Source organism: Zeus faber (genome assembly GCF_960531495.2).
Source record: "Zeus faber genome assembly, chromosome: 17".
Taxonomy (NCBI): domain Eukaryota; kingdom Metazoa; phylum Chordata; class Actinopteri; order Zeiformes; family Zeidae; genus Zeus; species Zeus faber.
In genome coordinates this window covers 6,637,240-6,649,500 of record NC_137204.1, presented here as the reverse complement: position 1 = coordinate 6,649,500, position 12,261 = coordinate 6,637,240, and the positions used below count along the sequence as shown (strand labels likewise).

Sequence of the window (12,261 nt, the reverse complement as noted above, 5' to 3'; positions counted from 1 at the left end):
GGTCACCCAGGTCTCATCGGCCTTATCGGACCCCCAGGTGAACAGGGAGAGAAGGGAGACAGGGGTCTTCCTGGTCCTCAGGGAACATCAGGTTCCAAAGGAGACAATGTGAGTCTGAGTTTGGCAAAAAGGCACACAGTCAAAGTCAATACCGCTTCCACAAAAATAGTCGTTTCGAATGTACTTTGAAACCCAATGTTTTGTAATGGTCAAACAGAAGATGTTCTTTGCAGATGTAAAATTTTCCATTTTTCTCTTCACAAGGGTATTGCTGGACCGTCAGGCCCACTCGGTCCTCTTGGTCCTCCAGGATTACCTGTAAGAATATCTAGTTTATCAAATGTATCAATAATCTAGGTCATTTTTTATGTACATGCATATAATTTTACACAAATGTAAGCACAATTGACTGTTTCATTACGTGTGGCCTTCTATTAGGGTCCCCCTGGTCCTAAAGGAGCTAAGGGATCTTCAGTAAGTATCTGTTAGAAGAAAAGACCAAATAGCAAATACCATTGTATTTGTTAAAACAAATGACATTAAATGTTTTCTCTATCTTTCTTGTACAGGGACAAACTGGTCCAAAGGGAGAGACTGGCGTGCCCGGAGTTCCTGGTCCTCCTGTAAGCAGATCGGCCATGATACATGCATTGTTTCTTCTCTTTTCCATCTGATCCCATAGTCTGCCAAAACTGAGTCTCCATTTGCCGTAATGAGTTGATGTTAATTTAAAGTCCATCCATCTCTCAAATGCAGGGTCCTCCTGGCGATGTCATCCACCCACTTCCCATCCGAGCCTCCATGATGGGCAGGTCACGCAGGAGCATCGATGCCAGCCAGGTGGTGGACGCCGCCAGCGACGCCAACTACAAAGACTACGACGACGGCATGGAGGAGATATTTGGCTCGCTCAATTCCCTGAAGCTTGAAATCGAGCAGATGAAGCACCCACTGGGCACGCAGGGCAACCCCGCCCGCACCTGCAAGGACTTGCAGCTATGCCATCCCGATTTCCCCGACGGTAGGCACACATTGGAGATGTTCACAAAAGAGATCTTCATTTCTTGGGCATCCCGGCCTCAACCCACTCCCCCTCCTGCCGGCTTCCTCTTTCCCTGCCTTTTTTTTTCCCAGGCGAGTACTGGATTGATCCCAACCAGGGCTGCTCTCGGGACTCGTTCAAGGTTTATTGCAACTTTACCGCTGGAGGAGAAAGCTGCATCTTCCCTGATAAGAAATCTGAAGGGGTAAGCCACGCCATATTTGCGCATATACCTGAACGCACTCAGGCTCCAATGCTGCTAGATTGAGGACGAAGCAGATGGAAAAGGCTTACTGTAGGATGGTCATATGTTGGAGAAAAAACTGTTGAGTTATTTCACTGTCAAGTTGAGTATTTGATTGATGGTTAACTAACACTAGACTAGTGTAGATAAATGGATGTAATTGTCTTTTTCCTCCCGCTTGGGAATGACTGCCGTGCATATAAACTAACCTGCGCATCTGAAGACAGTGCTTTCTGCAAGGGTAACTGTGTTGTAGCTACTCGTGTAGCCATATAATTAGCCTTCATGATATTATGCAGTGTTTTGTTATTGCCCAGAGGTATGGATGACGACTGGAGGAGCCGTCCCATTTCCAAAGAGTCACTTCTTGAGATCTTGATCTTGATTTTGTTTCACCAGCGTCTTAAATCTCGCAGTATATTTCGAGGAACATTAACAGCACTGAGATAATGACTCCTTCACAGAATCACACACACACACACACACACACAGACACACACAGACACACACACACACACACACACACACACACAAAACACACATTCTTGTACTGGCATCAAAGTGAGGTCCAATTAAACACACCTGGTTAGTGAAGACCCATGTTCCTGGTGCTCACCAAAATATAGTAAATTCAGAGAGCTGTCCTCACAAGTGTAGTAAAACACAGTCACATACACACACATAAACCCTTCACCCCCGCCATGACTCCCTTTTCCTTGACATCCTGCAGGCCGAGTCACAATCACTCCCCTGGATTTATCACCTCTGAAGGCCCTTGGAAGGTGACGGGCACTGCGAGCATATTTCTGCTTCATTAGGCGACAGTGTGTAGAGAGACAGGGGAGACAGGAGCGTGCAAGAAGCTGTTAAACATTTGAACACTTTTCCATGAAAGATTCAGGGGAGTATGGTACAGCAACAGTTCTACAGGCGTTTTCATGATAGTTTTTTACTTGTATGAAACATACATTTTCAACCCAACTAAGGGACTTTCCAATTGCGCCTTGGTTCAGGACAGTGGATTGCGTAGTGGAGAGGGAGCGATCACCGGTCCACTGCGCGTCCCCGTTCCCCGTGTCTCAGAGGAAAACAAAGTAAAACAGAGTTTTTATTTTAGATGTATTTATTTTCCTCCATTTCTTAATTGAACGAGACAAAAAAGCCCTGTGCATTCTGTGCCGCATCACACACGTCTCCCAGTTGCTAGTTAATTTGGTAAAAGCTGGATTTTTTTCCAATCCATTTCTGTTCTTCTTGTTGTTTCGCACTTTAATATAACGCCGTTGGCATGCGACAGAGTACATACTTGCCTACGCGGACGACGTCTGTTGAGTAGGCAGTCCTTCAATTTAGCCCAGGCCACAAACACGCTGCTAAAAGGATGTGGCCATATGTGGCCCAGACCACCTCCCAATGTGGTCTGGGCGATTGGATCTCATTGCGTCTTCGGTGCGTTCACACCTGTACTTAGAGTTGTCCACTTGTGATCCGATCACCCAAGACGCATGTTTATGTAAGGTGTAGACAGGACCTCTGAGGAGCAGCAGTGGCACTTAAGCACTGGGATAACGAAACAGACTTGTTTATTTTGTATATCTGTATGTGTTAAAGGAAAGACATACTAATTCCGCTAATGACCTGTGCACATATTGATCAGATGGCACAGGTAAGCTCATGCACGCACACGACATATACTGAAGACATCCGTCCTGACCTGGCGTTATAGATTTTAGAGCAAGAATTATGTACTTTCATTCCTGTTGCTGTTTTGTTCTCTAATCTCCACCCAGAGATCACCCTCAAACCACCGGATGCCTAATGTGTGCCGTCTTCCAGGGCTAAGCGATCTCCAGTCTCACATTCATTAATGCATTAGGCTGTCAATGACAGTTATATATGAAATTCCTTTTTCTTATTATAGGGACATTTATCATCGTCATGGCTGACGCTGCCACTGTTTTTACCTTGTTAGCCTATTTCACAGCGTCTGAAGGCATAACAAAGTTAGGGTTTTGCAGGACCGTGGAGCCACACCACTTAACAGCTCAATGCAGGAGATCATTTCTTAATTATTCACTGTGTACTCATGAATGTTTCAGCAGCAATTAGCGTCTAGCTAATGTTTGTGCCTTGCATAATGGCCCCGTGGTCTTCTAAAAATCTGCTACTCTGTCAACCTCACTTAATATTCTTTCAGGCCTGCGGGACTCCACTGAGGACACTGAGGAGGAGACGGGAGGGGTATGGGGGTGGTGGGAAGGGTGGTCTCCAACAGAGCTGTTTCTCCTCTCTTTTAACACTGCTGTTTTTGTCCTCCTCCTCTTCCTCCTCCTCCTCCTACCGGTTGCACCATACCCCAGGCTAGACTCACATCCTGGGTAAAGGAGGTCCCTGGTTCCTGGTTCAGTGAATTCAAACGTGGTAAACTGGTAAGCCGATCCCCCGCTTTCCCCGGTCCCTTTCCTGCCCCTGAACGCCTCTCATATTTTACAGAGCAAAATGGCAAAATGGCCCAAAGACTCGCCAGGCACATGGTATAGTCACTACAAGAGAGGTTCCCTGGTAAGTGGCCCTTGCCTATGGCTGCAGAGACCTATCTACGGCTGGGTTTCTGTGGGCCTAAGGCTCTGCATGGTTTCAATGTACTGCTCCACCACTGAGCGTGTGGTTATGGCTTGAAAGAAACGCATGGACGAGGACACGCTGCACTCACCTTTAGTCTAAAAATGTAGGCGATGCTCTTGCACATGACCATGGAGGAAGGTGTATGGACAATGCAGACTAGATTTTTTTTCATGGTCAAATTAAATCCACTTACACAGGCCTTGCACTGAATTGAATGTCTCCACTTTACTGTAGGAATATTTAGTACTGCCTTTGTCCTTCCGCTGGAACATGAGGAGAGCATTGCCTAGATGTGGCTGGGTGCCTGGACATGACTCACAATGCCATCGGCAAATCTGTAAACCACCGCTGTGGTTCAATGTGTCATATGAAATATTGGCCACATTTCTGATTACGGGGGGCAGCCAGTTATTTCTCTGCAGTTCAACAATTCATACCCGGATAGGGAGAGCTGAACAGCAGAATAGCGCCCCCCACACACACACACACACCGCTCACATCTGTTGGAGTGGCATTAGGAAAGTGAGTCAATAAGGTCATGCACTCAGTCACCAGCCAACAGCTTCTGGGTACTCAGTCACTGTTGACTTGCGGCTGTGATGATGAAGAGGTAATGTTTCCATGGCGATGTCGGGGCTGGATCTACACACACTTTTGGGGGCAAATGGGGAAGGAAGAGGACTTGCTAGCCACTCTGAGAAGAGTGGCACGGGTCTGATACTGACACTCAAACTTTTCACCTAACAGTAGTAATGACAGACAACTCTTAGATCTTCTTTTAAATTAGTTTTATTTATTTTGCATCGTTTGAGGTTGGCGTCTGGGCTCTATTCATCACTCCCGGTGAGGTGTACAGCAGACATAGTTATACTTAGTGAACTAGAAATATAGGAGTGATGAGCTGGAATCCCCCATTGGATAGAAGAGTAGAGCCTGACAGGTGGATGCGGAGGAGGTGGAGGGAGCACAGCAGGCCGGCACATAAGGGCGGGAAGCGGGTGGCGCCGTCAAGTTGTCTGACAGACCTAGCTCTGCAAGCTACGCATAATTTGTTAAGTTGAATTGATCGGAAGAAATAACCAGTTCTTGGGTTGCAACTGGTTTAAAAGGATATTTTCCAAATTATATTTTTTAAAGATTGAGTGTTGGAATGAAGTGTTTGCATGTCTATGTGAGTGTGTGGGTGAAGAGAGAAGATCTTCAGGCTGCATGGCATGGATCTTGCATGTGCACGGCTCTTAGTCAGTACTGTTTGTCTAAAAGAAGACGAAGCCATGTGGAGCTAACGGATTTCTACTGGTTGGTATGGAAAATGGACTCGCCACCTTTTGTAGTCACTCGCTAACAACCACCCTCAACGCAATAATCTCCGAACTAGATGGTAAGGTTATGGGTCATGATATTATATTATACGTCATGGCGACTAGCCTAATATTGCTAATTTACTTTAATTAGGTCTTCAATAACTTGAGCCACAATGAGCTGGGGTGCATTGCGAGTTATAACTATATTAATTTAGCCTCTGGGTGTTAAAAAAGTCTCTTCTCTTTTGAAATTGATCTGGTCCCCCCAAAAAGTTACCCTAGAAGCTTCACTGCCAATTAGACACAGTTGGAATACTCAACCATTATATAAACCTGTATTATATATGGCATTTTTTATTTTTATTGATTATATATGGATCTTTTGGGATCTCTGTAGTTTTTAACATTATTATTAACGTTGCTGAGGGATGTTCTTGTTTATTCCTACTACTGTATGTTCAGTGTTCAGTCCCAGTATGTTCAGGTTTTTAAGATCCATCGCCAGACTCCATGTATGTTTCCTTCCGTATTTTCTTCTTAGCTCTCCTACGTGGATGCGGAGGCCAACCCCATCAGCGTGGTCCAGATGACCTTCCTGCGGCTGTTGAGCGCGGCGGCCAGGCAGAACATGACCTACAACTGCTACCAGTCGGTGGCGTGGCACGACCAGGACCAGGACAACCACGACAAGGCCATCCGCTTCCTGGGCTCCAACGACGAAGAGATGTCTTACGACAACAACCCCTACATCCGCGCCGTAGTCGACGGCTGCGCGGTGAGTCCCCCGATTCAATACGGCAATCAATTTTCAATCGAATGAAGAGATTGCTTATTTTGACATACCCACCACCTCTCTCCGACAGCTGAAAAAGGGCTACGAAAAGACAGTACTTGAGATCAACACGCCTAAGGTGGAACAGGTGCCGTTTGTAGACATCATGTTCAACGACTTCGGCGGCGCCACGCAGAAGTTTGGATTCGAACTTGGTCCGGTCTGTTTCCTCGGCTAAGACTTGTTTACTGAACGAATGGAGAAAAGACACGCGCACACACACACACACACACACACGCGCGCGCGCACGCACGCACGCACGCACACACACACACTCACACACACACAAACACATATTTTTATTTTCTCAGAAACAAAAACAAATGAAAATAATAGGACGATTTATATTTGTAAAAAAAACAACAACTTTTTTTTGAAAAAGCAAGTGCGAGTGAAATAGGAATCGAGATGAGGATGTTATTCAATTTTATAGGATTTGATTTTTTAAATAAAAAAGAGCAACCTTGAAATCCCAGTGTGCCTTCTCCATCACATGCAAGTTTTGAAACTGGATAAGTCCGACCCCAAGACCAGCCCCACCCACCCCGATACCCCACCCCATCGCACTCCCAAACAAAATCGAAAGAACCCCAAAATATAACCCTGAGAAATGCACCTGTTGGAGAAGGTTGCAGTATTTTGCAATGGACTCCATTGAATTTGGCTGTTTTGTTTTGTTTTTTTGGTTTTTTTTTCTTCAACTTTATTTGGATCTCTTGTCTTCCCTTGTTTCCCTCTCTCTCTCTCTCTCTCTCTCTCTCTCTCTCTCTCTCTCTCTGTCCCTTTTCGGTTTTGTTTCGCTCATTCACTACGGGAGCTTTGTTTGTGCATAAATGTCTCCTTTTTCTCTGGAATGGAGCTTATATATAAATATATATAAATAATTTTTATGTTGTAAGTACGTTCTGTATATTTTTTTTTCCTGTCAATGTTTTATTGGTTCTGGCTTCAAAACGTGCATGTGAGCATCTCGATATCGAGGTCGGAGGTGATGCCTATTGGAACTCGTCTTAATTTTCAGAAGTACACATTTAAATAAAGATATTTTCGCCTTGTAAATTGAACGGAGGCGGGGAGTGCTGTGTTATTGCCTGGGTGGAGCACGCCTTGTTGTAATTTAAGAACAGAATGGAAATAAAAGACGGAAACAAGCTTTTGTGACATTATGTGACGGTTGATTTGAGTCGATCTGCGTAAAGAAACAAAACATTCCTATCCCTGAAAATAAAAAGAAAAAAAAAAGAAAAAAACTTGTTTTCGGTGGCGGACAGAGATTTTTTTTTTTTATTAACTTAACAGTTTTTTCTATTATTTGTTGTCTTCAAAACCTTATCTTTCCAACTATGCAAGGGGAAACAATGTCACATTTCAACACACACAATAAAACAAAACAAAAAAAAACAAATCACAAATAAATCAAAAGTTAGGTGCTATTTTGTCTTCTGTGGTGCTATGTATTGTTTGGTTTGTCCCAGTTTGAGTGACTGCTCCACCTTTTGGCCCCTCCACCTTCTGACAAAGGAAGATCTATGCTGCATCCGTATTCATTTTCAGGGGTTCATGCCTTTCCTCCACAGCCTCAGATCAGCGTAAGCATTTACACTAAGACTTACAGGTATTTTATTTTTATTTTTTTATTTTTTTTATTTAAATTTTATTTTCTTGCTTCCGTAGGCCGCAAAAAAATAGAAAATAGAACATTCGAAAATGAATATGAAATGTATGCCCAGTTCTCAACCTGTAGAGAAAAAACAAAAATGGAGAAGCAGTGTGTTTCGTGTGTATTAACGCTCGATTCGGGAACCTCGCAGTTAGGCTGTATACCAAGTGTGTCAAATTTTGGGGACAAAGGATTTCGATCTAATCTGTAGGTCCAAGCACATGGTCAAGTTTATTTTAGTTTTAGTACTTTTTTGTGTGAAACCCTCAACTGTTGCACCAAAGATTTTTTGGGGGGGATCATTATTTTTCCTAAATTTTTTAAAATGTTTTACATAGCTTTAAGCATAAGCCTAAATCTAAGCCTATGTTTGAGGCAAACTAGTTTAGGAACCAACTTGAACAGGCTTTGTACCTCTTTTTTGATTTTGACCTATTTTGCTACAAGCCACACAAAATATTTTTAAGTTTTTATAAAGTAGAAACAGTTCTAAGCAGAGAAACCAGATGAAAAGCTTATGTCTCGAATTCATCCAAAATTTCTCGTTAGTCTACAATTTTTTGTCCTAATTCCATTTTGTTTCAAACTATGCACTCTCGCTTGTGACCACTAGTACCTGCCACAGAACCTTTTACTGGCCTTTTCATGTCGTTTGGCATTGCGTCTTTTTTTTTTTTTTTTTCTCAGATATGTGACTTGAACCATTTCTGTTAAGACTCAATATGCTTATAGAGCATTGTTGTTTTGTTATTTTTCCTTTCTTTCATTGTGATGCAGTACACCAAATTTAACGCGTTGCTCTCAATAATAAAAAAAAACAGGACAAACCATTTTTTTGTAAATTTTCAGAACCGGCAGAAATGCTGCAATTTTTATTTCTATTTTTTTGTTTCTTTATTTTTTTATTTTATCTTTTTAATTTTTTTTCCACGTTTGTCTCGTTCAATTGTTCGTCTGTTTTCACAGTTTTTGTCAAACCTGTGTAAGGATAAGAGGATAGAAGATATATTGGTTTAATGTCAATAAATTCAAGTTTACTGTGGCCATCCACTCTTGTATGTCTTTTGAAGCATTAAAACCTATTTGTATGCATGAAATTGTAAAGTTTTTTCTCTTGTTATACATTAGAAGGACGTGATCTTCTGCCCGAGTTCTCCTCATCGAAATACATCAATTTTTTTATTGCCCTAGATGAATGAAAGGTCATGTCCACGAATTGTGAAGTGGAGAGATGATTATTGTAACTCTGCCAACGCCAATGTTCCTCTGTAGTATATTTATTGTATTATTTAAAAACTAAATAAATGTTAAATGACACCATAGTGTATGTGTAAGAGGCCCCCTCTTTACATGCACTCTGAAAGACAAAGTTACAGTCAAAAGGTCTTTAATTGCCTTTAGAACATTTTTCTAGAGCCATTTACCATTTAATTATTCAAATACATACCCATGATACCCATGATTTGGGCATCGCAATCACTTTGAACTCAATCGAGAAAAGGGGTTGTCTTCTCTTTATTTATCTTTATGTTGACAACCTCCCGGCTGCTTGTGTTTAGGACTGGATGCAGAACATTTTGCCAGGGAGGATGAGATGTATACACTGCAGTTCATCAGGTAAGGACTAATTTAACGTCAACACAGGGTATGTTTTTTCATTTCTGTAGACATCTTGAGACCATTTGAGGGCGGTTACACGGATACAGTAAAGGCCTAAGCGTAGAGTAAATCAGACTTTTAATCTTTTTTTAACCAAGACTAGGGCAAGTCTGACACTATTTTTGATGACTGAGAAAGGACATTTCAGTTAGCCAAGATTAAAAGTGTGATTTAGTCTAAAATTGGGCCTACTCTGTGTCTGCGTCACTAGGAATGTCAAGGAGGCTCGTAATCTTACGGTACATTGACACATACACTGACACTAATTTGTTTGCGTGTTTTGCAATTTAGATGTGTATTTTGTTTCCTCATTAATTTAAGAAAATGTAAATAATGTTGTTTTTGTACAGAAATGCATGCTGGGACATACTTTATAAGTTCACACTGTGTTATCTATGCATTGCTTTAAACCACATTTAGTTATTCTGAAGGAGGAAAATGAGGCACGGTTGAAATAAAGCCTTGCGGAGTTAAGATGTGCATTAATTAATATTTCATGCAATTTTTATAGGGGTGTTATGGCCCTATTTGAATCTATGGATTGCACAGAGTCAGAATCCACCATTAGCAGAGTGTTTACCTGCTCAGGTCCGATGTATCTCTCATGCTCATTGCTGAAAACACAATTTCATTCAGGAGAGACTAGATGAAGAAAACAAGATATTTATTTAATAGGACTCTGTGATGCTGCGGAGCTCGTACACAAATTCACATGAATGTATATGTATGGAAAATGGGTCTCGGAGGGCCGCTGGAAATATCTTCCCCCGATGGAGTCCTGACGCTGGTGGTGATGGAGGCTGTCTTCCTGGGGGATCCGACGAGGCTGCTACTGGGTGGAGATGGGGTGGAGTTGGGAGCGCTTGAGCACCATCTGAAATGACACAGAGGGGGGAGCAAGCAGATGTACAAATACTAGCGGGCAGCCATGAGATTGGCTCCCCCAAGGTTATGGCCGGCTCTGATTGGTTGGCCGCATACCGGACCTGATGAATGCCACCTGCTGTGGAGTAGGTAGTCTTCCTGACTACATTTGCGCTAAATATCCATCACAATAGAGTAATGTTAAAATCAATGAAGGAACATAAAACAATTACAAAAACTACAATTACACACAGGGAGGTTGATTCTCAGGGTAAATGATAACCTAATAGCAAAACGATGAATGAAGAGCAGGGATATGTGGGATGGCCCCTTAGTGGGATATGAATTGCAAGTGGGGGGCGTGAGAAAATGAAAGATACAAAACATATAATAATATTTAATATATCCAGTATTTGAAACACTGATTTCACATGACTAATTACATTTTGTGAGATATGTTCATTTAAAGTTTCTAAATCTAAGGTGACAATAAGGGGATTGTTATTTTAATGAGTTAATTGAAAATAATACAATTTGTTTTCATTATTATTTTTGCATTATTTGTGCACCTTTGAGCACCGTTGATCTGTGTGAATAGGCAATAACAGCCACAAATGAATGTGACTGCTCGACCTGGTGAACCTTAAACTATTTGTTTGCATGACACATTTAGTATTTGTACTTTTTGCTGGGGGGGTTGAATTTTCAGAGTGCAAGAGGAAACCTGACCTCTATACCGTAATGACATGATTTTCTATATTGATGTTTATTAATAATGTCAGTTCATAATGTGAATAAGGGCATTTATGTGTGGTCTGTGATGTTGAGGAAATAAACAGGCTTAAGTTCCAGCCAGCGGTGGATATATTTAGCTGGATATCTCCTCGGTGTTAACGTATAATTGCTTGGAGCCTGTGGATCTTTTGGAGCCACAGAGCCCATTCATACCCAGGCCCCCGTGCTACTGACCCACTTACATATGAATCAGACGGCGGAGAAGGAAAATGAGCAGTGTTTCAACACGAGGAGAGAGTCACATTTGGATTTTCACGCCCGGTTTTCCACTCAAATACATTGTGAAAAAGAGGGAAGAGGCTCGCTGGTTGAAAGATAGCAGTTTTAGGATATAGAGAATTTGGCCGGACCACACATTGGCCACATTGAAGGCATCCACTGTCAGAGCTCATTGTGTGTGTGTCTCCATGGACATTCAGCCCCACCCACACACACACACACGCACACACACACCCTCATGTATACAGAAATATGGTATTTAGAACTATTGAATAAAAATATATAGTACCAGTATAAATATTTATAATTTTTATATTTATATATAAACCCTCCTTGAATAACTTGTTTCTCATGTATACAGAAATATTGTATTTATCGCTATTGAATATAAATACAAATAGATATACAGTGGTACCTCGACTTACGACTGTAATTTGTTCTATAAGAACGGTCGTATGTTAAAACAGTCGAATGTATGTCGAAGCAATTTTTCCCATATGAATTAAGAAATGATGAAGGATGAAAATAAACAAAATACACAGCGCAAACACAGTAAATATGAAAAAAATATAGATAAGCCACGAACTACAGGCACACACAAATTAGGTCGCCCATTGACTGACTGTTGACTGACTGCTGACTGGCCGCCGACGCGGCAACTGCAAATTTCCACGCTCGTATCTTGGAGCAGTCGATCGCAAGTTGATCCAAATTTTCATGACTATCGCCACTCATATCTTGGATTAGTCGTAAGTAGATGCAGTCGTAAGTCGAGGTACCACTGTATAATTATTGATAATATGTGATATTAATATACAATATTTTTGCATAAACTGTGTTTTTTTCTCACGTATATAGAAATATTTACATGTATATTTAATGAATATAAATACAACTAAATATTAATTTTTTCATATTCATATATACAATATTTCTGTATAAACAATCCTTTTTGTGTATACAGAACTATTGTATTGAACAAAATATCAAATTATTTTTATATAGAATATTTCTGTA

At 41.5% G+C, this 12,261-nt stretch overlaps 1 protein-coding gene across 2 annotated transcripts in view; it reads left to right on the top strand.

Moving 5' to 3' along the window:
* The window catches only part of col5a1 (procollagen, type V, alpha 1), a 66,051-nt gene extending 57,022 nt beyond the window's left edge, over positions 1-9,029 (top strand). The window contains exons 58-66 of one of the 2 annotated variants that reach the window (XM_080017777.1): positions 1-108; positions 265-318; positions 439-474; positions 570-623; positions 757-1,021; positions 1,135-1,247; positions 3,780-3,848; positions 5,757-5,990; positions 6,079-9,029. In XM_080017777.1, the coding sequence (XP_079873903.1) occupies positions 1-108; positions 265-318; positions 439-474; positions 570-623; positions 757-1,021; positions 1,135-1,247; positions 3,780-3,848; positions 5,757-5,990; positions 6,079-6,225 (1,080 nt within the window). In that variant the 3' untranslated portion in view covers positions 6,226-9,029. Of the gene's footprint in view, positions 109-264; positions 319-438; positions 475-569; positions 624-756; positions 1,022-1,134; positions 1,248-3,646; positions 3,716-3,779; positions 3,849-5,756; positions 5,991-6,078 lie in introns of both variants that reach the window. The other variant, XM_080017776.1, reaches the window with a different exon arrangement.
* The last annotated feature ends 3,232 nt before the right edge of the window (positions 9,030-12,261 follow it).